This window comes from Electrona antarctica (genome assembly GCF_951216825.1).
Source record: "Electrona antarctica genome assembly, chromosome: 8".
Classification (NCBI taxonomy): domain Eukaryota; kingdom Metazoa; phylum Chordata; class Actinopteri; order Myctophiformes; family Myctophidae; genus Electrona; species Electrona antarctica.
In genome coordinates, this window is record NC_136789.1 from 50305080 (window position 1) to 50331466 (window position 26387).

The 26387-nt window shown below is 45.5% G+C and overlaps 2 protein-coding genes across 3 annotated transcripts in view; both read left to right on the forward strand.

Moving 5' to 3' along the window:
• Window positions 1-559: 559 nt before the first annotated feature.
• On the forward strand, window positions 560-2227 carry LOC306928825 (sorting nexin-9-like; the record flags this gene model as incomplete). Its single annotated transcript, XM_079509097.1, has 1 exon — window positions 560-2227. One exon carries the CDS (start codon window positions 560-562, stop codon window positions 2225-2227), a length of 1668 nt encoding a protein of 555 aa, XP_079365223.1.
• A 5772-nt stretch (window positions 2228-7999) lies between these two features.
• The window catches only part of LOC306928536 (dual specificity protein kinase CLK4-like), a 37717-nt gene continuing 19329 nt past the window's right edge, over window positions 8000-26387 (forward strand). For both annotated transcript variants that reach the window (XM_079508747.1, XM_079508748.1), the window contains exons 1-4: window positions 8000-8131; window positions 10406-10620; window positions 11449-11535; window positions 25814-25944. In XM_079508747.1, coding sequence (XP_079364873.1) covers window positions 10409-10620; window positions 11449-11535; window positions 25814-25944 — 430 coding nt within the window. In that variant the 5' untranslated portion in view covers window positions 8000-8131; window positions 10406-10408. The remainder of the gene's footprint in view (window positions 8132-10405; window positions 10621-11448; window positions 11536-25813; window positions 25945-26387) is intronic.

Sequence of the window (26387 nt, forward strand, 5' to 3'; positions counted from 1 at the left end):
CAATCATATTGACGTGTCTACGTGACGTAATGGTAGCTGCGCCAGCAGGAAAGTAAACAACCCCCGCAAACGATAGAAGTGTTACAGAATGAGTGCCTGATAGGGTTAGGTTCAACTCCATTTTAGAATCCCCTCACTATCGCGTCGGATGTGTAGGTCGTGTCTTTGCTTGCTTTCATGAATAGAAGACGATTTTCCAAATTTAAGCCGATAGGAAATACAATTGCAACAGGTGCTTCTCGATGGCATCACACCCGGTCTCGCCAAGATCCCGGCCGTAGCTGCTGCTGATTGGTCCAATTAGCGGCCAATCCCTGAGCGACCGCAGACGGAGGCTGTATTGTGAACTAGTGAATTCAATCGGTATTGAATTCACTAGTTCACAATACAGCCTCCGTCTGGCGGAGTCAGGTTGGCTCTGACCCCCAACTGGCCAATCGCAGCGCTTCTTTTCGCGTGACGTAGGCCTTTACGCAAGGGGGCGAGCCTTCATAAGCGCGTCCGGGGGCCGAGACACGCAATCGTCAATCCAAAGTGTTTCTCTCGTTGATCTGCAAGGATGAGCGAAGCACTCTCCGTCACGCGCCAGGTTCTCTTCGACTTCACAGCATCGCCCGGGAGCGGCGAGCTGTCGGTCGTGGGGGGCGAGGCCATCAGCATCACCAACCAGAACGTGGATGACGGCTGGATCGAGGTGCAGAACTCCCAGGGGGAGGTTGGCCTGGTGCCGGACAGTCATCTGGCAGCGCCCGATCTGGGTGGAAACCCGTTCACGGAAGCCGAAAGCACGGCAGCAGCAGAATCTCCAAGCGTAGAAGCAGATGAAATCCCAGCGTATCCCGACCTGCCCGAGCTGTCGGAACTGTCCTTCATCGAGCCGTCGGCCCCGTCGCCCACGCCCGAACCTGAGCCTCACCCCGCCACGCCCGAAAATGCGCCCTCGCCCGTGCTCGCACCCGTGGCCCCCCCACCCGCACTCGCACTCGTCCCCGCGACCCCGATGGTGTGGAACGCCAGCGTCGCCACCGGGCGCCACTTTGCGCAAAACAGCACAGATAGCAAGTTCTCACGTTTCTCCAAATCGGGGCTAGAGCGCTACCTCCTGTGCACCATTTTCGGAAAGGTCAAAGAGAAGGTACCGATCTACTTGGGAGACTATGGCCCGATGTGGTCCTACCCGGAGACGGTGCTGGAATGCACTGTGTCCAACCCCAAGAAAGGCAAGCTCTACGGGCTGAAGAGCTACACCGAGTACCTGGTCACGCCCAACACCACAAACAAACCCGTCAAACACAAATACAACCACTTTGAGTGGCTGTACAACAGGCTTCTGCACAAATTCGGGGCGGCCGTCCCCGTCCCCAACTTGCCGGACAAGGCGGTGAGAGGGCGCTCCGAGGAGGAGGTCGGCAAGATCCGCCTGGAGCGGCTGCAGTCCTGGATGACGCGCATGTGCAAGCACCCGGTCATCTCCGGCAGCAACGTGTTCCAGCACTTCCTGATGTACAAGAACGACGCCGACTGGAAGCTGGGCAAGCGGAAGGCCGAGGAGGACGAGAAGGTGGGCATCATGATCTTCTCCACGGTGGAGCCCCAGGGCCCCGACCTCGAGTCCATCGAGATCGAGATGAAGTGCGAGAAGTACAGCCGCTACACCAAGCACATGAACGAGGGCATCAAGGAGATCATCACCGTGTGCCAGGAGCACTGGAAGAGGTGCATCGGGCCCCTGGCCAAGGAGTACGACAGGATCGCGCACGCCTTCCAGATCGTCTCCAACGTGTTCGACACCTCCGGGTTCGGCGGGGAGAGCACGCTGCCCAAGGCCCTGAGGGCGACGGCCAACACCTACGAGGAGATCGCGCAGCTGGTCGGCGAGCAGCCGAGCCTCCACTACGTCATGGAGCTCAACTACGAATACAAGAACTTCCTGGCCTGCATCCCGCAAACGCTGGCTGTCCACAAGACGGCCATAGACAACCTGAAGGAGGGCGACAAGCTGGTGGCCACGGCCAGGATCTCCCCCGAGGAGAGGGTCACGCTGGCCCAGCGCGTCAGCACCATGTCATACGCGCTGCAGGCCGAGATGAACCACTTCCACAGCAACCGCTGCTACGACTACAACAAGATCATGTACCTCTACCTGGGGCAGCAGATTGAGTTTTACGAGGCGATCGCTGCCAAGCTGAAAAAAGCGCAGAGCAACTTTACTCCCACGACTATATGAATACGTCTGACAAAACGCACAAAAGACTGCAGTGATTGATCGTCAGAAAGGGGCTTGCGAAATCCTACTTTCCCGGAGGTATTCAGCATACACTGATAGACTCTAACGGACGAGAGAATCCCAAGATGCCTAAACTGAGAGATAAGACGTCATCAATCCCCCATGTACTGTATGTGCAGACTCGTGAAGTGACTTTAGATTTGCGTAAGACTTTGAGCTTAGATGTTTGTGAATTTTAGTTGCAAATTCTGGATCCTTTTTTATTGATATATTGAGGTTCATTTGAATGGCGCCTGTGTTTTTAAACCTGTGATCATGCTGAATAGACAACATAACTTAATCAGAGGGGGCAGTAAAGATGATCACCCATAGACAGAAAGGTAGACGTCTCCTTCGGCTCTCGAGAGGAGGCAAGCTTCGGTGACGCATGTGCAAGCTTGCGCGTGCGTCACAGAAGGGGACGTTCGGTAGATAGGCCAATCAGAGGCAATGTAAGCGTTTGTTTTCTCATGCCAATGAAGCTCCTTTGGATTGAATTGATAGGCCCTGGAAAAGACGCGCTGTGATTGGCCACTATGGCCTGCAGTGGCAGCGTGCTTTCCGCACTTCCGGCACACTTCCGCCCTTGCATCGCGATACAGGTCGCTTCGATGAACTGCAGCGGCCAATGAGGCATACAGGATTTTGAGCGGCGCTTTGCCCAGCTTTGTCTGTTTGTGTGAACACAAACGCAATGATTTGATTGGCTGATCACCCCATAACGATCATTTGATTGGCTGAGCAAAGTACATATTGTGGATAAAAGTGAGGCCAGAAAAGGGAAGACGCCAAAAGTGATTGGCCAGAATGACATTTGTGATGATTTGATTGGCTGAGCCCAGCGCGTCAGCGTCGGCTGAGCCAATCAAATGTGTTGTATGATGAATGTGGTGTATGATGGATGATAAGAGCGCCCCTCACTTCACACGAGTGTGATTTTTATATCTATGATGACCATCGACATAATTATGTCCAAGTTGTGACCTATAGGAAGTGAAGCTTCATATTGTCGTTGTTCGAGCGACTCTGTAAAGACTCTGACTTCACACGGATGAGAGTTCTGCGGAAAATATGTTTTGTGAATCTGTCACGTTTTATCACATGTAACAGCGTCCAGCCTAAAATGCCCCGCCAAGTCCCAAAAATACATGTTTAAAAATAGACGTGTTGATCATGATTTTTTTCTTCTCTTTTTTTCCCACAGAAAAAAGAAAGACAATTATGAAAAAAAAGAAAGAATGACCCTAAACAATACATTGTCTATGTTTTTTTGTGATGAACTCACTGTTCTGCTTTTTATTTTTTAATTTGTTTATTTGTTGTTTTACTGGATGAGGAGGAACCAACGTGTGTCTTGTCAACATCATTTGAATTACAAATGTTAATTGCTAGTCTTATGTCGTTCCTTACACATTGGGGCGTTTTTCCGCTCCTTATACGTCCGCTTAGTATAGTTTTGAAATTAGTTTTATATTTTTTGAGTGGTGCAAACCACTCCAACAACCAGCTTTGTTTGTATTCGTGTTTGTGTGTACCTGTACGTGGGGCCCAAAAGAATGAGCATGGTTACTATGGTCACTGACATTACGTCAGACCACAGCTGATCAGGCTATATAAGACCTTGCACCACTCAGTTCACACGGGTGTGATTTTTATTACATGTGTTACAGGTTGGTGTTGGATTTCAGTGCATATAGGTAGTTTTTAGGTTTTTACTTTTTAGTTATGTATTCTTTGCATGAGAAAAGCTTTGATTTATACAAGCTCAATACATGGATACGACGGCGGAAATAAATGATAATTTTTCATGCATTTCTCGTTCGCTTTAGTTAGTTTTTATTTGGTTTTCATTATTTTTAAAACGTTTTGTTTTTTTATTTTAACACTATTTTCTTCCTTAGTTTGAGCCTTGCTGTAGTAATAATGCCATCACTGGCGCACCAACAGGAGCTATATTTATAGCCAGTGGTGGAAAGTGACTAAGTACTTTTACTTAAGTAATGTACTTAAGTACAATTTTGAGGTATTTGTACTTTACTTGAGTATTTCAAATTTCCAGTACTTTTACTTCTATTCCACTACATCTCGGAGCCAAAACCTTTACTTTTACTTCACTACAATTATTTGAAAACTTTAGTTACTAGTTACTTTGGCGATTTTAATTTTGATTAGAAAACATACATTAACCACTATAACCCTATACATTTTGGCCATTTGAAAATAGCCGATCTACAAGCTCACAATGCGTCTCAACGCGACGCATTGTGAGCTTGTAGATCGGCTATTTTCAATAGATTTCCTACACATTTTGAACTCGTGAAATGGGACATTCTGCAATATGAATACTTTTACTTTTAGTACTTTAAGTACATTTTGATGCCGATACTTTTGTACTTTTACTCAAGTACATTTTCAATTCCGTACTTTTACTTGTAGCAAAGTAGGTCTAAATTGCAGTATTTGTACTTTTACTTAAGTAAAACAATTGAGTACTTTTTCCACCACTGTTTATAGCAGCCTTTCTCCATGCACTGAATACAAAGAAATATACAAAGACCATTTAGACCTGAGGACGATTCTACAAATGCCTTCTAAATCCTGACAGTTTTCTGAAAAACCCATGTTTCTATGTCAGTCGTTCTCAAACATTTTCATGTCAAGGACCCCTTAACATTATACTTAGTTGGCCGCCGACCCTCATCTGAACATATGTTGTTCCAGGGACCCCCCAAAGATTTTAGTTAAAAACGTTCACTCAAATAGCAGATCTACAAGCTGGTATAGCGCGGCACTTGGTGCATCGCTATGAGCTTGTAGATCTGCTATTTTTCAATAGAAATATCTAAAAACCCATATTGCCCACATACAAACCCCAAGAAAGTGTTTTCTTGTCTCCCAAACATCATTAAAATAAGATCTGGTTGCAAAAGGGGTGAAGTGGCCCTTTGAATGTCATTGACAATGAATGGACAATGTTGAGTGTGTATATGATGATGTACGATGATAAGAGCTAGCGCCCCTCACTTCACACGGGTGTGATTTTATTATTGAACACATGTCTCAGTTCCGTTGTGCCTGCCTGGCTTTGGGATGGTTGCCCTCTCATTCGAGAGTATATTATCTTGTGTATGCTTTGCAACAATTTTGGCATTTATTTAAAATGTATACAGGCATTTGGCAGACGTTCTTAATAGTAATCTATAGGATCATACGCAAACCAAGAACTATATGGTTGTACCGATCCGATCACGTGATCGGAAATCGGGGGCCGGATCACATCATTTTAAAATGATCAGATCGAGAGCAGAAAAACAACGTGATCGGGACATCCCTATAGTATCACTATCAATATTATAATCCATATCATGGTATTAGACTGCATGGATATTGTGATTTTGTATTTTGTACTATTGTTATGTGTTCTACATCATCATACATCATCTCATGAACAACTGAATTGATGTGATTGGTTGGCCGATTTGCTCGTCTACATATGACGTAACGTTTCCCTTCATTGTCAATGGCATTTAATGTTTGTGTTGCCACAAATTGACCTCATATTTGAGGGACATATATGACCTAATTTCTACTTTCATTGAACTGAATTTATGTAATTGGTCGATTTGCTCGTCTACATATAATGTCAATTTTCTCTTCAAATTGTCAACGGCATTTAATGGCATTTAATGTTTGTGTTGCCACAAATTGACCTCATATTTGAGGCACATATATGACCTAATTTCTACTTTCATTGAACTGAATTTATGTGATTGGTCGATTTGCTCGTCTACATATAATGTAAATTTTCTCTTCAAATTGTCAACGGCATTTAATGTTTGTGTTGCCACAAATTTATGCCATATCTGGCGGACATTTGACCTAATTTCTCCTTTCATTGTCAATGGCAAATATGAGACGTGTGGGGACAAAAGCTGTATATAGGAGGGGCTTATAAATATCGGATTGGGAAGAATTGGTATCGGCAGATAGGCTACTCAAAATCAAATGATCAGAATCGGATCGGGAGCAAAATAATCACACCCGTGTGAAGTGAGGGGCGCTAATATATTAAAGTCTAACTCATGTTGATTATAGGTGATGTAATGGCACAAACATTAAACGCCATTAACAATAAAGAGACAAAATGACGCACATGACGTACATTTTCCCTTCATTGTCAATGGCGTTTACAAAACAAACATTGAACTAAAGACAAACATTAAAACTGTATATAGGAGGGCTAGCGCCCCTCAAAAACATGACCGGGACACCCCTATCAAGAACAGTCAACAGTAGAATGTCCAAAGAAAATCAATCTGCGTACATTGCAACGTGTTCAAACAGATCTATTATCATTGGAAACACATTGACATTTTTATCCGGTCTTTCCCTCAGTCAGGGTGCTCAGTCAGAATGAATTCTAAAATTACAAATGTTATTGATGGCACTGCACCACTAAAGGCAGTGAATACCTGTAGGCTACGTGCTTAGAGGTGCAGCTTTCTTATAGATTGCTTTTAATTTGTTCATCTTATACAATTTACAGTTTAGGCATTTAGCAGACGTCTTTTATACGGAGCGACTTACAGCAAGCAAGGTATACTCAGGCCTACTGTACATCAAATGCAGAGACGTGTAATAATAATAATAATAATAATAATAATGGTTTTCAAACCTTTTCATATCAAGGCCCAATATTTATTCTCCATTTGAGCCACGGACCACGTATACCATTTGATGCGATTTATCCTCTCAGACCTGAAACTAAAGAATATTTTCTTATGGATAAGAGCGTAAAATGAGCGTAAAAGGAAACCATAAGGGTCCATTTGATTACCATCATTTAGCTGGGGACCACCTGGAACCCCCTGCAGGTCCACTGGTAGTGCATGGTGGTCCCCGGACCACTGGTTGAACACCACTGGTCTAAAGTAGCCTACAGTATTGGCCTACTATCAAAAACTATAAGAGTCCAGGGCAAAAATAACAGGTTTAAATGACATCTATTCAATTTGTGTTATTGTGTCTACATTTGGGTCTACATTTTGATAGCATCTAATCCATATTATAGCCTATTACACATTTATAAATATATATAAATTACAAATATAAATACATTATAAATCTACAAATATATCTAAATTACAATTTTAAACCTTTGCATGAGACTGCACTATCTTATGTTTTACTGTATTTTCTGGCCTTGTGTGTGCTTTGCTGATGAGAGCAGCTGTGGACTGGTTTTAAATGTGGAATCCTATAGAGCGTCGCTGTCCCGCCCCCTACCATGGACCAGGAAATGATTCTCCGTTCATTTTCCTCATAGACATTTCAGAAAGTATTTATTTAAAGACGTTTACGCCGCGGACAAAGCCAACTCGAGTCGTGACAAATCATGACAACAAACACAATTTTTTGGGCCGAACAAATAATTAGAAAGAAGAAAAAACGGCAGGTTACAACACTTTTTTTTTTGTTTTTCTTCTTTGTAATTATTTGTTTGGTCCAAAATATTGTTTGTGTTGTCATGAGTTGTCACGACTCGAGTTGGCTTTGTCCGTGGCGTAACCGTCTTTAAATAAATACTTTTAGAAATGTCTATGGGAAAAATGCATTGGGATTCATTTCCTGGTCCATGGTAGGGGGCGGGACTGCGACGCTCTATTCCATTCCATTCTGACTATAATTCTATTTAATTTACTGTGCAGCCTGGAGCGTTTGTTTGCCTACAAAGTAACAACACCACGTCATCCATGGACCACATCTCCCATGATGCCTCCTCCTCCCCCTGTCTTCTGTTTCGATCGGCATCTTCCGCTTCCGGGTCTGTGCGCATGCGTACCGTGCTTGGCTAACAGCGGCTAGGTGAGTTTTGTGTAAACATTGTGATGTAAACAGAGTCAACTGTGTTTATGTACGGTGTCTATAAGTGATATAATGCAACTATAGGCCGCACACGTTAGCACTAAATATCTGCTAATGTGTCCTTAATGCTAAAGTGCACTGGTTAGCTGCTAACGCTAGGCTAACGAGCATAACGTCTGGCTGGGGTAAAGTTTACAAACACACTTCTACGTACGTGGTGTTGATTTCGTCGACTAAAACTATGACGAAAAGTGTTCGTTGACTGCCGTTTTTCGCTGGGAAAACGGAATAAAAATGAAATAAAGTTATGGTGGCTAAAACTATGACTAAATGTATTGACAATTTCGTCAACAAATAAAAACTGGACTAAAATGTTAGGGAGGGACTGGTGGAAAAGAGATCCAGACAGTAGAACTAAAATACAAGTCGTTTAATAATGCCTGCAGGTTGCGCTCTGAAAGTAGCAGATCTACAAGCTTGATTGATTGATTGCTAGTCGCAGTGCAACGCATTGTGAGCTTATAGATCTGCTATTTTCAGAGTGCAACCAAGTGTAAAACTAGAAAAAGTGTCCTTCTGGGCATAGGTCTCCACCAGGAGGATAGGAGTACTGTGTGTGATGTTTGGCAAAATGTTTAGCAGTAATATTGTGTGTGTGTGTGTGTGTGTGTGTGTGTGTGTGTGTGTGTGTGTGTGTGTGAGAGAGAGACGCGGCTTGGCCTGTTGTATTACCACCATGAGGCTGATTTGAAATCTGTCAAGTGGCATTTCTTCCTCAGCCTAGTGGGAATATGCATGCACAGTTTCACCGCAATCGGATTCTGCGTTGAGTAGTTGTGGCAATTTGTATAAAGCGGGCTACTCCTGAAAGGTTTAGAAGCCAATCGTAGGCAATGAAGGTGGATTATGAGAAATCAAACAAACGCGTCTTGATCACATGACTATGGAGAGCATGTGTTCATGATGTGTTCATGATTTGCAGCATTTTGTTTGAAACTGAGCACTCGTGCGAACTTTGGAAGCCAATCTTAGCCAATCAGGATGGAGTCTGAGAAATCTGAAAGACCCGTTTCGTTGAATCGCTCTAGAGAGACTGTGTACCAATTTGCGTGATGTTTGGACAAAATCTGTAGGTGTACTGTCCAAAAACTTGTTTTGCACAAATTGGCCTCCTGGTGGCGCTATAACAGGCCCTTCTGAGAATTCTGGGGCAGAGGTTCATCGTTGGCATCCAGGGAGTGTGTGTGCAAAATTTGACCGGGTTAACGGTGCCGGAGATTAGCTGTTCACAGACGGACGGACGGACACACACACACACACACACACACACACACACACACACACGGACATTTTTAAAGAACACAAGAACCGTGGCACCGAGTGGTCGGCGTGAGGTCGGCGGAAAAAAAATCGAGGGGCGAGATGGTTTAGGGGCGAAAGTACCTGATACCCAGTGGCGTGCACAGATAGACACTAGGGGGTGCTAGAGCACCCCCTGCCCTTTTGGCAATGTGCCCTTTTGAAAAAAAATAGCAGACCTACAAGCTCGTAGCGCGCCACTCGGTGGCGCGCTATGAGCTTGTAGATCTGCTATTTTTCAATAGCTAAAGCATAACATAATGCTAACACCAAAAGGGGTTCCCTCCCAAAATGGATTAAGGCAACCGGCCGGTTCCACGCGCTGCACAAGGTGCCCTTTTTTAACTTGAGCACCTGCCCCTCTAAATGTCTGTGCACGCCACTGCTGATACCACGTCAACATAGCAGATCTACAAGCACGGCGCGTCGTGTAGATCATTTTAAAAATGATTTTCTTCTGAATATTATCCTATTATTATGATGACATGTCTTCTAGAGTAGAGCTGGGGGGGGGGGCTACAATTCCTGCCGTCTCTGAGCCTATAGGGTTCATGTGCTTATGTCATTGTGGTCCAGCAAGAACATAGCCCCCAATATTATAAGCACATTAACGGTACTAGTATGAACACGGAGGAAACAGGAGAGGCCTTGTTGTTGTCGGGTCAGGGGGTCGGACTCGGTGCCGCCCCCGTGTCTCCGTGTCTGGGCATCTCTCTTTTCAGTGCAGCTGGCTCGGGTGTTGTGTTTTTACTACCGAGATGCGCCCCAGGAATGTATCCTCCCCCCCCCCCCCACCCCCCCCCCCCCCCCCTCCCCCCGGTACAGGGTTGTAATGTTTTTTATTGCGCCGTATGAAGTTTCTCTCTCTCTCTCTCCCGCATGGTTGGCGGCGGGCGGGTCTTCTTCTTTTGGCAGATCATGCGACGGCGCAGCAAGCGCCGGCACTCCCCCGGCGGAGGGGGAGGGGGAGGAGGAGGCTGGGGAGAGGAGGAGGAGGAGGTGAAGGCGAAGGTCCTCAGACCTCTGAGGAGGAGCAGCTCACAAGGAGAGGAGCCTGAGAAGACGCCACCACCACCACCACCACCACCAAGCAGCACCAGGAGATACCACCACCACAAGACCTACGCTAGGTACGTCGGCAGCCTAACTCGTCTAATCGCTAATTGTTTGAGATAATCGCGATAATTAAAAAAAAAAAAAATAACCTAAATAAAAAAGCAGAAATGGCAGATCTACAAGCTTACAACGCGTGACTTTGTGACGCATTGTAAGCTTGTAGATCAACTGTTTCCACTATTTAACATTTGTTTTTATGTTTTTGATTGATTGTTTATTTATTTTCGTGTCCTGCACACAATGTGCCCAACCCTCATGGGTTTATAAGACACCATTTCACAATTGCATTTACAGCATCTTTACATTACATAATTCATTACATTACAGCCCAGAGTTATACAGAGTACTCTGTCTTATTTCCCAAGCTCGACAAACAAAATCTGCCTCAACAAAAGTCCCTTTGTCAAACATATCTCCATTTTTTTGAGTGGTGCAACCACTCCAAGGAACAGCATGTCTGTGACCTGTGACTATGTTTGTGTGTGACTCATGTGTGACTCATGAGTACCAGTAGGGGTGCTGTTGTGCCAGAAACAGAGACAGAGAGATATAGTATTGCACTGTTGCCTGCTAATGAGAGAGAGAGAGAGAGAGGGGTGGGGGGGATTTGCACCACTCAGTTGTGTGGGTGTGATTTTTACATAGTCATTTAAATCTAGGAATTATATCTATATAATCTAGTGCAAAATGATTTAATATGTCAGTGACTTCTTAGTATATTTTAGTTATTTGTCATATGTTGTCCAATGCTCAACGCCAAAATCGTTCAATCGTTTCGTTCAATCGATTTTTCTTTTTGCGTGACAATATTAATCGTCATCTTAAATGTCTAATCGTGACAGCCCTAACCACAAGACTTACGGATCAGAGGAGACACCGTCGCCAGGCAGTGGCGTCCGGAGGAACCACCACCACAAGACCTACGAAAGGTAACGGCATCTTAAGTACCCATTTAGACCTGAGAACTGATCCTACAAAATGTCTTGTTTCTATATCAGTGGTTCTCAAACTATTTCGTGACCCCCAGAATTATATGTAATAATTCCTGGACCCCAATCTCAAAATATGTTGTTCCAGGAGGGGATCCGCATCTAATTCCGACGGAGCATTAGGGCCGATTCATACATATTTTACCGCTGTTTCGGCACGTCAGAATCTTTCAGTAGCACCGAAGAGCCGACTTTAGGATGGTACCCGCCCCCCCCCCCCCCCCCCCCGAACCTCAAATGACGTCACATTGTAGGCTCTACAGAGCCGAACCGACTTATTATTCGGCTCTAAAATAGGAGTATGAATCGGCCCTTAGTCCGACATCCGTCCTGCATGTCGCCCATGCGCTGCTCCCGTGCTTGCGGTTAGGGTTAGGGTTTGAGGTAGGTTGTCGTTTGTCGGACCAATGACTAGTCTGATGTTCTGAACTAAGTACTGCAGCCAAATTGGCCTATATCTGTGTGACTTAGTCACACAGATATAGTGACTGAGTGTGACTTAGGCCAAAATAGATTTTTTTTTGTGCCTAAGTCACATGGTTTTTTGACTTGGGCAATTCTTGTGAAGTGAAAAAAAAAAAGCCAGTATGTAAATTGGCCTGAATCTGATTTAATTCTATTTAATCCATTTATGTTACATAATAATAATAATAATAATAATAATAATACATTTTATTTATAAGGCGCCTTTCAGGGCACTCAAGGTCGCCGTACAGGTTAAAAACAGTTGATACAAAACACAGTTAAAAGCAAAACCAAACTAGGGCACAGCTTGCAGCAGAGGTCAGCCATATGCCTGCCTAAACACTGACAGTGTTATTTTTTTTTATAATTAATAGTCATACGCACGCACGCACGGACGCACGCACACAGAGACAGACAGACAGTAATATGCACTTGGTCACATTTGCTCTTTTGCACAGCCACCTCTTACACACGTACTCCCTATTAAACATGTTGACCGGAGGCCGCCCAGAGGACTATACTTGGCCCCCTCCTTTTTGAGGGGCGTTAGCCCCTCCTATGCCCAGCTTTGTGTGTCTGGTGTGTACCCCATAGCGATGATTTGATTGGCTGAGGGCTTAAAAAGTGAAGATAGAAAAGGACAGAAATGTGAGGGCGACAAAAGTGATTGGCCGAAATGTGATGATACATGACGATAAGAGCTCCCCTCACTTCACACGAGTGTGATTCTTTTACCCACAAACAATATCTTCGTTGAAAATCGCTCACAGCGCCTCATGCGCTGCAATGCATCGGGGGCGGCGGTTCAGGGTTAGAGTGGCCGGATAAAGGTTACCGGTTCGATCCCGGGCTCCCCCAGAGTTAGTGTTGAAGTGTCCTTGAGCAAGACGCTGAACCCCTAATTGCTCCTGATGTGCACGTTGGTGCCTTGCATAGTTTCCTCCATCATCGGTGTGTGAATGTGTGTGTGTGTGAATGAATGGGTGAATGTAATGCACATGTAATGCACAATCTATGTAAAGCGCCTTGGATAAAGGCGCTATATAAATGCACCATTTACAATTTACCATTGTGAGCTTGTAGATCGGCATACGGCATAATTTTGCCATATGTTTTCCCTGTCATGAAGTGCACAGGATTGTTAGCCTGGCTAATAAGCCAGACCGAATCAGCCGTTGGCAAAAAAAAAAATCCTGCCGGCGGATTACGGTCTGGAGAGGCTCAATTGTACGCCCATTTCCTACACCAGAGAACTGGTGTCATGGCCAATCGAGACACGGTATGCAATATGGGTGGGCTTTGGTACAGTGACGTTCAATGCTTGAGACCTTTGACTGACAGTAGCTCTGACCAATTGCGTCAAAGAGAATATGTTTGAACCCGCCCCCCGGGAAACAAGATCCATACACAGCATCTCCAGACTCAAATACCACACGACAGTGTGATTTGAGTCTGGCTTATTAGCCAGGCTACAGGATTGTGACCAGTGTTGTTTTTGGCAGCACATTTTGATTTTAGTTTCAGTCATAGTCTCTTGAATAGTTTTCATTTAGTTTTAGTCACATTTTAGTCACCTGGAATGTCTTCGTGTTAGTCTAGTTTTAGTTGACTAAATATCAGATTTTAGTCGACTAAATCTACAGGTGATTTAGTCGACTACAATGTATTTTGGCGGGCCTTGATGGTGTCTTAATGACTGTTTTTACAATTGCTTAAAATAGCCGATCTACAAGCTCACAACGCGTCGCAGCACGACGCGTTGTGAGCTTGTAGATCGGCTATTTTCAGCATGCAGCCAAGTGTAAAATGACTTATACTGGATCTCTTGTCCACTTGTCCTAACATTTTAGTCTAGTTTTTTATTTGTTGACCAAATTGTCAGTATATTTAGTTTTAGTCATCATAGCTGAGTTTTTATTTAGTTTCCATTTAGTTTTCGTCAGTGGAAAAAGGTAGTCGACGAACAAATGAACACTGATCGTGCCGCCATGAGGGTCATGAGGCCCACGCGGTTAGACTCCGTGGCCAGTCAGCAGTGAGAACAGGAGGCCTTTAAACCTTTAGACAGGGCGGCGGTGGCTCAGGGGTAGAGTGGCCGGATGGTAACATCAAGGTTGCCAGTTCGAACCCGGGCTCCCCCAGAGTTAGTGTCGAAGTGTCCTTGAGCAAGACGCTGAACCCCTAATTGCTCCCGATGTGCTGGTTGGTGCCTTGCATGGTTTCCACCGCCATCGGTGTATGAATGTGTGCATGTGAATGGGTGAATGTAATGCACAATCTATGTAAAGCGCCTTGGATACAGGCGCTATATAAATGCACCATTTAGAGTCAGTGGCCAGTCAACAGTGAGGACAGGATAAGAGGGTTTTTCAACCTTTTTATACCAATGAAGTACCACCACAGACAGTGGCGTGCACAGATAGACACTAGGGGGTGCTAGAGCACCCCCTGCCCTTTTGGCAATGTGCCCTTTTGAAAAAAAGGGCACTTTTTTTTCCTTTTTTTTTTGGATTTTTCAAAAATAGCAGACCTACAAGCTCATAGCGCGCCACCGAGTGGCGCGCTATGAGCTTGTAGATCTGCTATTTTTCAATAGCTAAAGCATAACATAATGCTAACACCAAAAGGGGTTCCCGCCCCAAAATGGATTAAGGCAACCGGCCGGTTCCACGCGCTGCACAAGGTGCCCTTTTTTAACTTGAGCACCTGCCCCTCTAAATGTCTGTGCACGCCACTGCAATGAAGTACCACCACAGATATATGACTTTTGTCTTGAGTGTACAGGGTTTGGTGAGGTCAGATCAACATATGGAATGTCAGAACAGGAAGGACGGGTGGGGGACGGATCAACATATGGAATGTCTGAACAGGTCAGCTCCATATATGGAGATGTAAGCGTTTGACGTCAGATGTAGAGTTTCATTTTCAAGTCAACTAGGCTTCTTCCTCGTCACAGTTACTTCTATTTCCAGCACGATTCAAAAATAAAACATGGCTTGAATGATCGCATTGCAAGTACAAACCAAAAAACACTCTTATTTTGAAATGTGTGCCCGGTTTGAGAGGAAATAGGTGGCTATGGAACCCCGGCGTCGTGAGGCTTGACGCCTCACTGTTGACGGTGCCGGGTGCGTAAATAAAAACAACTCTCGTCTCGACTTCTGCAATTTGCATCTGTTGTCGTTCGTTGAATATGGAATATGGAACTTTCATACTTTTATGGAGCGATAGATTAACTGCTACTTATAGTTTAGCCTTGGGGACAGCATGCGTTTTGTTTTCAATACAAAATGGTGAGTTCTTATGAACAGAACTGACTGCATTGCCAAATCTCGCAAAGACACCCGGCTTTACAACATGGCTCGATCAGAATCGAATCATAACGCTTGCTTTGGTGGGCCCGAAATAAAAAAAAAGACTAGTACAGAATTAAGTACTAGTAGCATTATTGAGTTGTCATCGGAGGAGGAGGAGGAACTTGGATATGGACAACAACAACGCGCATGCAGGTATTTAGCATTGCGTACTGTTCTGATGATGGGCCACCCTAACTTGTTATACTGTATACAGTATCTGATATAACATTGAGCCGCTGTGCCAACTGAACTGCAAATGCCTACTGTAGTTGTGTGTTGTGAGCCAGCGGGCCCCTGTGTAAACTGCTGCTGCAAATGTCATTGATTGACTGATTGGAAATTGTATTCAGTTTGTAGAATGGGTACAGTTCAAACGAAAGTAGCCGGCTACACAGGTCAATACAAAATCTGACTGCTACGAGTATAAAACCAGAAAAAGAAAAAGACTTGATTGTTACTTCAGGGTCCTCCATTTTCAATTCATCAGAACATTTAAAGACATATAGAAACGTCTATATGCCTACTCTATTGTGTTCTGATGGGTGGGCTGGCCGTTGGTTGTGCTAAAAAAAGGCAAAAAAAAACGGGATAAAAAACGAACTTTGCGTGCACGTGCACGCAAAGTGCACCTAAGAATTTAGAAATTAAGCACTGGCGGGAACCCTTTTTGGTGTTTTAAGCGTTATGTTATGCTTTAGCTGTTGAAAAATAGCAGATCTACAAGCTCGCGAGTGCCGCGCTACGAGCTTGTAGATCTGCTGTTTTTGAAAAATCGTGAAAATGTGGCGCAAATTTTGAATATATATTCTTTCAGAGCGAACATTTTTAACTCAAATCTTTGCTTCTGGTGGGGTCCCTGGAACAACATATTTTCAAATGGGGGGGTCGGCGGCCAATTACATATAATCTTGGGGGTCCTTGACATGAAAATGTTTGAGAACTGTTGAGACATTTTGTAGAATCGTCCTCAGGTCAAAATGGGTTAAGCGATCAAGGCCACTGAGTGCTATAGCGGACGCTAAGTGAGTGACTTCTGTTGCCGCCTGGCGTGGCGTGGCATGGCATGGCATGGCATGGTGTCGTCTGGTCTGTCAGCTGCCGTGTGGATATCCCGAGAGCAGATTTACAGCTCTGAAAGGCAGACAGCTGGACAGGCATGGCTCTCTGTGTGACACTCCTCGTTGCTCTGGACAGAAAGCCACTCCTCTGGGAGATATGAGGGTCGAAGTGATTAATGTACTGTATGTTTTCTGATCAAAATTCAAATCGCCAAAGTAACTAGTAACTAAAGTTTTCAAATAATTGTACTGCAGTAAAAGTTGCTCTGAGATGTAGTGGAGTAGAAGTATAAATACTGCAAATTGGAAATACTCAAGTAAAGTACAAATACCTCAAAATTGTACTTAAGTACAGTACTTAAGTAAAAGTACTTAGTTACTTTCCACCACTGGAGACATGCAGCGGAGAGAGAGACCCCCACTTTGATTTACAGAGAGAGAGAGAGACCCCCACTTTGATTTACAGAGAGAGAGAGAGACCCCCACTTTGATTTACACAGAGAGAGAGAGAGAGAGACCCCCACTTTGATTTACACAGAGAGAGAGAGAGAGACCCCCACTTTGATTTACAGAGAGAGAGAGAGAGACCCCCACTTTGATTTACAGAGAGAGAGAGAGACCCCCACTTTGATTTACAGAGAGAGAGAGAGACCCCCCCCCCCCCAGTTAATGACAGACAGGCACTTGAAGAAGTCAGACAAATAGAGAGAGAAACGAGATCTGTGTGTGCGTGCGCGCGTGCGTGCGTGCGTGTGTGCGTGCGTGCGTGCGTGCGTGCGTGCGTGCGTGCGTGCGTGTGTGACATTGTTAATTTATAGAACCTTATGTCATATTAACGGTGGCCGAACGGATTGCGGAGCGGTCTTGATACCGGAAGGTCGCCAGTTCGAATCAGCGGTCCGACACGTTAAAATTACCACCGCTGAAGTGCCCTTGAACAAGGCATTGAACCACTACGATGAAATGTGTTCTATGAGCAGGGCCTGGCTGGAAACAAGCTCTTGAGCTTAGCCCAGATACCCTGGGTAAATATAGTAATCAGTGTCTCCACGAAGGCATGGGGAGAGAGTATGTTTTGCACTCCGTCCGTGTGTCCGTCCGTACGTCCGTCCGTCCGTGTGTCCGTCCGTCCGTCTGTGAACAGCTAATCTCTGGCACCGTTGGCTTGATCACAGCCATACTCTGCACACACACTCCCTGAATGCCAGAGCTGAACCTCTGCCCCAAAGTTTTCACATTGGCCTGTTATAGCACCACCAGGAGGCCGCTTTGTGCAAAACAAATGTTTTGACAGTACACCTACAGATTTTGTCCAAACATTACGCAAATTGGTACACAGTCTCTCTAGAGCCATTCAACAAAACGGGTCTTTCAGATTTTTCAGACTCCATCCTGATTGGCTAAGATTGGCTTCCAAAGTTCGCAGGAGTGCTCCGTTTCAAACAAAATGCTGCAAATCATGAACACATGGTGTGATTTCCGTGAAATTTTGCACGCACATTCCCACTAGGTCGAGGAAGAAATGCCACTTGAATATTTTCAACTCAGCCTCATGGTGGCGCTATAACTGGCTGATTTGTGTTTTTACCTATAACTGCACCGATCTGTGTAAAACCATGTATGCACACTCCCTAGAGGCCAAGGAAAAACCTTTGCCTGGAATTTTTCACATCTGCTCTTTATAGCGCCACCAGGAGGCCGACATATGTAAAACACATTTTCTAATATTACTCCTTCAGATTTTATCCAAATTTCACGCGAATCGGTACACATGCTCTCCATAGTCATGTGATCATGTGATTTGTTTGATTTCTCATAATTATCCATCCTGATTGGCTACGATTGGCTTCTAAAGTTTCAGGAGTAGCCCGTTTTGTACCCGTTTTGTACAAATTGCCACAACTCCGCAACGCAGCATCCGATTGCGGTGAAACTGTGCATGCCTATTCCCACTACTAGGCTGAGGAAGAAATGCCACTTGACAGTTTTCAAATCAGCCTCATGGTGGCGCTACAACAGGCCAAGTCGCGACACACACACACACACACACACACACACACACACACACACACACACACACACACACACACACACACACACACACACACACACACACACACACACAAAACAAACAAACATGTTTATATTACTCCTGAACATTTTGCCAAACATCACACACAATCCTATCCTCCTGGTGTTGTTTTTTTGTCGGGCCTTGATGCCGTCGTAATGGCTGATTTTAACACTTGCTTGTAGATCGGCTATTTCCGCTACGACAGTTACTATGCAACGTGGGCCCCCCTCTGGAGTGAGTGTGGAAATATATCGGTGGCCCTCTCCATCTTCAATGTCGCCCAGATTGTTCCCGCGGTCGGTGCTGTCGACACCAGCCGCAGACCGGCCAGCTGCCGGGGTGACGGGGCGGGCAGCCATTGCAGTTGTTCCTGGCAGCCTCCTATAGGCACGAGGGACCGTCTATGTGGCATGAAGTTCCTGTTCCTCGACCGTCTGTTCAGAGAGAGTTGCGTCTGTTTGCCCATTCTGGGCGGGAACCCCTTTTGGTGTTTTAACTAAGCATCATGTTATACTTTAGCTATTGAAAAATAGCAGATCTACAAGCTCGTAGCGCGCCACCGAGTGGCGCGCTACGAGCTTGTAGGTCTGCTATTTTTGAAAATAATCGTGAAAATGCGGCACAGATCTTTGGATATATATAGTAAGGGCATTTTATCAGGTATTTGCCCAATCTGGGAACTAAATCGTTACCAAGAAATTTCTTCACCAATGTGTTTCTAAAGGTGTCTAATTACATATACTAAAAGTTTGAAATTCAACTCCCGTGGGAAGTTGAGTTATATTAGCATAATATGTGACCATACCCATAACATCCTATATAAGGCAAAAAAGTCCAAATTTCATCATTCTTTAAGTAGCATGTGACATATGAAACTAGGGGGTTTGCATGATTCTGAATCCATTCCAAGCATTAGTTTTGCACAAAAAACACTCCTTGGGCTAAATTAGGCCATATCCACTTGACCAAATGTGCTGACCTCATCACGTTTGTGAGGCCGTTTTCCCCCCAAGGAGTGTTTTTTGTGCAAATGTACAAATATTTATAAAAAAAAAAAAAAAGTTAATTTTCTTAATTTATTTTATTTTTTACATTATAAGTAGTTAAACGACTACTGCAGCACATTGCCCCAAAAAACAGCCCTGGAACAACATATTTTCAGATGGGGGGGGGGGGGGTCTGTGGCCAAATACAGATAATTCTGGGGGTCCTTGAACATGAAAAAGGCTGAGCACCACTGACATAGAAACATAGGGTTTTTCAGAAAACTGTTTTTAGAATCGTTCTTAGGTCTAGTTGGTTTAACTTTACGCACTAGGAGTGCCCGTCTCCGCGGCACCGAGCACAGCCTCTCAGCGCTCGTCTAGGGTCGGCTGTCCAGCGTGTTTTGGCGGAGCACCCTCCTGGCATTAGAGCATAGTTCACATTTTGGACGGGGTGCTTTTTCGATATCACATTTTCCCAACCCGACCCTAACGGAATCGAGGAGAGGCTTAAGACTAAGTGGACGAGTGTCAACTGAGCGAACGTTGCCATAAACCATTGGAGATGGATGGGAAAGTGTTCTGTTCTCTATGAATAGCTGTGGAAGGTGAGAGGAGAAAGGGCCCGGTCACGGCTGGAGAGACCTTTGACCTTAGATCTGTGGCTGGTGGAGGGAGGAGTGCTTAAATATACAACCCAGAGAGAGGGGGGGAGGGATGGAGGGAGAGAGAGAGGGAGAGAGAGAGAGAGAGAGAGAGGGAGGGGGGGAGAGAGAGAGAGGGAGGGAGAGGGGGGAGAGAGAGGGGGAGAGAGGGAGAGAGAGAGAGGGAGGGAGAGGGGAGAGAGATGAGGGGGGGAGAGAGGGAGAGAGAGAGGGGGGGGGAGAGAGAGAGAGGGGGAGGGAGGGAGAGAGAGAGAGGCGGGGAGGGAGGGAGAGAGAGAGAGGGGGGGAGAGAGAGAGGGGGAGGGAGGGAGAGAGAGAGAGAGAGAGAGAGGGGGAGGGAGAGAGAGTGAGAGAGAGGGGGGGTGGCTGGGGAGAGGGGGGAGACACAGAGAGAGAGAGAGAGAGAGGGGGTGGCTGGGGAGAGGGGGGAGAGGGAGAGGCTGGGGAGAAGGGGGGGAGAGGGGGAGACAGAGAGAGAGGGGGGGAGGGGGTAGAGAGAGAGAGAGAGGCTGGGGAGGGGGGGAGAGATGGGGGAGAGAGAGAGAGAGAGGGGGGAGAGGGAGAGAGGGAGAGGGAGACACAGCGAGAGTGGGAGGGAGACGGGGGGAGAGCGAGGCTGGGGAGGGGGAGAGAGAGAGGGGGGGGAGAGAGAGAGAGAGTGAGGGAGAGAGAGGGGGGGAGACAGAGAGAGAGAGAGAGAGCGAGCTCCCATATCCCACTGACATCCGTCAGACCCTGCCTGACAACCTCTCAACAACGGACCAACGTCGGAACGGTACAAACACATCCACATTGCAAAGACGCTTCCACCATTTTACAACAACTTGTCATCTATTTTGTAAGCATTTTGTCTTATGATTATTATTTTTCTTACCTGACCTAATTGTGCAGGTCAATGCTTTTTTTTTTACCAGCTGCTGTGTAACAGCTGTGCTGGTCTGTGTTCGATCGCTTTGCCTTTCACTAGTACTGCTGTACTAGCAAGCCATCTTTCTCATTGGCTGCCGTATCGTCGTGCGAACCAAGGGATAACAGGTACGGCACGGTGTGAGCGCGCGCACACACACACACACACACACACACACACACACACACACACACACACACACACACACACACACACACACACACACACACACACACACACACACACACACACACACACACACACACACACACACACACACACACACGTAATTAAAGACAAATATTACATTGGCGCGCGGCGTGATACAAACTGACACAGATATTTACATTTCATAGCACAGTTCTGCAGATATAATAAGGCAGCTGGTAATTAATTCATCAATTTATTTTCTTCTTGTTGTGTTATTGCTCTTGTGTGCCTCATTTTAATTGACTTGTTATACCTTGTTGTCCACTGTACAGCACTTTGTAACATTGTTTTGAAAGGTGCTTTATACATAGAATGTACTTACTCACTTTCCTGTGGTGTTATTGGGTGTAGTAGTGCAGGGGTTCTCAACCCGTGGGTCGCGACCCCTCGGGGGGTCGCCAAATTATTTTAGGGGGTCCCCAAATTATTTTCAAAAAAAATAAAATAATAATAATTTTATTTTCACGATTTTTCAAAAATAGCAGACCTACAAGCTCGTAGCGCGCCACTCGGTGGCGCGCTATGAGCTTGTAGATCTGCTATTTTTCAATAGCTAAATTATAACAATGCTTAAAACACCAAAAGGGGTTCCCGCCCAAAATGGGTTAAGGTTATTGTAGCAGTCAATTTATATTGGGGGTCGGGAGGGGGCGGGGCGGGGGTCCCGAGACATTGCCAAAGCATTTCCGGGGGTCCCCGGCCAAAAACGTTGAGAACCCCTGTAGTAGTGCTCTCATCTCTGTGCCTGTGGAGCAGTGGTTCCCAAAGTGCGGTCCGAGGACCCCTAGGGGTACTTGAGAGAGTTCCAGGGGGTCCCCAGCTAAATGATAATTATAGGAAGTTCCATTTGTACACTCAGAGTTACATCAACATTCATCTTCCATTATGTGTTGGGGTCCCAGAGATAGAAAGGCCATTCAATAGGGGGGCCGTAGCCTAAATTCGGGTCAAACCAGGGGCCCTAGATCTTCTTTAATGGGGGTCCTTGGCATATCTTTTCAAATGGGGGTCTGCAGGCTAATGAGTATAATTTTGGGGGTCCTTGACATGAAAAAGTTTGGGAACCACCAGGCGCGGGAGCCAGGAAATTCTTTATGAGTAAGGCATAGCCAATAACGAGGTAGGCAGGCACCCCGGCCAGCTGCATTCTTAATTGATTTCAGTAGCTAGGAATTTTGTTAGCTGTGTTGTTTGTAGCTCCTCCATAGCTGATAGAAACCCCATTGTCTCTGCAGAGACCGACGGGCAACAAATCATGCAAAAGCAGGTTCTTCCCCAGCGCGGGTGGTGGTGGTGGTGGTGGTGGTGAGCGGGCCTGGTGTGATGGCCGCCGGTCAGCCGATGTAAGCAGTGCCGTGGTGGCAGCCTAGGGTATAGGCCAGGGGTATTCAACTAGATTCCGTCGGGGGCCACAACTGTAGAATGAGTGTGTGTGGAGTGAATTTATTTGGATTCTACAAATGCATTTTGTGTTCAAACACAAAGATGTATGCAGGCTAATACATTTGTGCACAGTATGAGCACAGGGTGATGTATGTCTATACAAGTATATGGTATACCTTAGAATAGACCTATTTGACAGAACGAGCGTCAACGAGCACCACGCACACACACACACACACACACACACAGCAGGAGTCTGTCTAATTTCTCTCCAAAAGCCCTTGAATATGATAATAATTTAGGATTACTGTCATTACGATAATATAGCACTTTATATATCTATCTCTATGCTATCTGACCATTGACTTTAAAAGGACTGCGTTCTCTTTTAATTTACTGTTAATGTATATCATCATTTTGCTGTACATGTGTTTCTTCCGCTTCCGTCCATTTCATGTATTGCTTTCATGCAAAGGTGTAAAACTGTAAATTTGTTTGCGTAGAAAAGTTCTATATTCTTACAGTTGGAGGCCATCGATATTGTCCTTTTCTTTTTGCTGAGGTTTGCGTGATCTGCGCAAAAGGACAGTTAACCCATTTTGGGCGGGAACCCCTTTTGGTGTTTTAAACATTATGTTATAATTTAGCTATTGAAAAATAGCAGATCTACAAGCTCATAGCGCGCCACCGAGTGGCGCGCTACGAGCTTGTAGGTCTGCTATTTTTGAAAAATCGTGATAATATTTATTTCAGAAAACTGGAGGATTTAGAAGGATTTTTTTAAATTTTGAGGTCAGGCCTAAATGGGTCAAATGATAAGGGACAATATCAGTGGCACCCAACTGTATAGTAATCGTCGTTATAGAGTTTGTTCCCCCGTGACAGGAGTCTGTCGCTCTCTCTAGCAAACGCAAAATACGTTTTCAGATCCGATCAGCAATCAAGTCGAGAGAGAAAAGATCATTCATGAAAGCTTCCAGTTGCGAGACGTTTGTCTGTTCTCGTTTCCTTGTTCACACAGTTTCAGTTTCACTCGTTTATCCCATTGCTGGTATAGCGCAAAAAGGACAAATGATGACCGACACGTCGAGCGAATGGATATATATCGTCGGGTTGGGCTCTTATGTTTAGATATCAACTGATCGAAGCGTCAGTCGGTGGAGCTGTGTAGAGAGATCATGCTGTTGCTTTGAGAACTCCATGGGTCCTATTTTCACCAGTGCCTTACCCCTTAACCATTTAGACCTGAGTTAAAAACTTTGAAAGAATATATATTCAAAGATTTGCGCCACATTTTTACGATTTTTCAAAAAATAGCAGATCTACAAGCTCGTAGCGCGCCACTCACTGGCGCGCTATGAGCTTGTAGATCTGCTATTTTTCAATAGCTAAATTATAACATAATGTTTTACAACACCAAATGGGGTTCCCGCCCAAAATGGGTTAAAGGAGAATTCCATGCTAGAAGGCTTTCTTACCTTTCTTTGTAGTCGTTACGTCCCCACCAAAGAGGTCCAGGTGTTATTTTGTTCAAAAACTCCTTATTGGCTATTTCCCCTACCATAAGCCCTCACTGAATTGCATTGAATTGAATGGGGCTATGGGGTGTTGTGCTAATTCGCTTATTTATATCGAAATAAGTAGTAAAGTGTGCCGCTTGGGATATTATTTACATTATGAAGAGAGGATATATACAAAAAAAAACCTTTTGAGCGATGGAAATAAGCGAATTAGGTGGTGAGGTGACCACCGGAGCTGAAATAACGTTGAGCGGTGGTGAGTAAAAACAGAGAGAAGGGCTGGGGCGGTGGCGGTGGTTTTCTCTTTGCCGCGGCTCTGTGACGTCATGTTGTAGTTCGGTGGTCACCTCACCACCGAAAATCCAGACTATGAATAACGCTTTAGATTCCTAAACTTATTTGCCTTTTTTTTTTCTTTTCTTTTTTCTTACTATTTTGAAAAACTAAAATAGCCGATCTATACAAGGTCACGTGTCGATGTAGATTGGCTAGTTGAACTTTTTTTTGAATGATTTTCAAAATAGTAAAAGAAAAGAAAGAAGGCAAAGACTTTTAGAGACAAGGGGGAACAAGGCAGTGGTGAAAATAGGGCTTGCATGTGTAGTGTCATTTGAGGCCTGTAGTGTAATTTATTATCCTCTTCTCCTATGTTGACTGGACTTCCCTCTATGTCCGACCTCCCGTTGGTCCGACCTACGTGGCCGGTTAAGACTGAGGTTACGGTTAGTGACCTACGTGGCCGGCTAAGACTGAGGTTAGGGTTAGTGACCTACGTGGCCGGTCAAGACTGAGGTTAGGGTCAGCGACCTACGTGGCCGGTTGAGACTGAGGTTGGGCTCAGCGACCTATGTGGCCGGTCAAGACTGAGGTTAGGGTCAGCGACCTACGTGGCCATTTGAGACTGAGGTTAGGGTTAGTGACCTACGTGGCCGGTTAAGACTGAGGTTAGGGGCAGCGACCTACGTGGTCGGTTGAGACTGATGCGTGGCCGGTTAAGACTGAGGTTAGAGTTAGCGACCTACGTGGCCGGTTAAGACTGAGGTTAGGGTCAGCGACCTACGCGGCCGGTTGAGACTGAGGTTAGGGTTAGCGACCTACGTGGCCGGTCAAGACTGAGGTTAGGGTCAGCGACCTACATGGCCGGTCAAGACCGAGGTTAGGGTCAGCGACCTACGTGGCCGGTTGAGACTGAGGTTAGGGTTAGCGACCTACGTGGCCGGTCAAGACTGAGGTTAGGGTCAGCGACCTACGTGGCCGGTTGAGACTGAGGTTAGGGTTAGTGACCTACGTGGCCGGTTAAGACTGAGGTTAGGGGCAGCGACCTACGTGGTCGGTTGAGACTGATGCGTGGCCGGTTAAGACTGAGGTTAGAGTTAGCAACCTACGTGGCCGGTTAAGACTGATGTTACGGTTCATGTTAGCCCTGAAGTAATTTGCCATTTTTACCATTTAAAAAAAAAAAACAATCAAATAGCCGATCTACAAGCTCACAATGTCTCGATGTAGATTGGCTAGTTGAACTATTTTAAAAGGTTTTTTTTTAATAACACAACGGCGAGTGATGAATAATGGGTTTCTGTGGTCTCGTCTCCTCCAGGCGCGCTCCGATCTCCAAGAGGCTGGAGCCAGGGCAGCATGGCGGGGCGGCGGGGCCCGGCGGCGCTGAGGGCAGAGCTGGGTCCATCGCGGAGGCCGATCGCTCCCTGCCCCGGAACAACCACAAGAGAGGTCAGACACTGGCTTTAACCTATTTTGACCTGAGATCAGATTCTAAAAATGTCTTCTACATCCTGACAGTTTTCTGAAAAAGCAGATCTACAAGCTCGTAGCGCGCCACTTGGTGGCGCGCTACGAGCTTGTAGATCTGCTATTTTTCAATAGCTAAAGCATAACATAATGCTAACACCAAAAGGGGTTCCCGCCCAAAATGGGTAAAAGATGGTGATTTTTGGACTTTTTCTGTTTTGTATGTGTCTATGGAGTTAACGTTACATTTTGGGGCGGGAACCCCTTTTGGTGTTTTAAAGCATTATGTTATACTTTAGCTATTGAAAAATAACAGATCTACAAGCTCATAGCGGGCCACCGAGTGGCGCGCTACGAGCTTGTAGGTCTGCTATTTTTGAAAAATCCTAAAAATGTGGCACAAACCTTGAAGGTGTATTATTTCA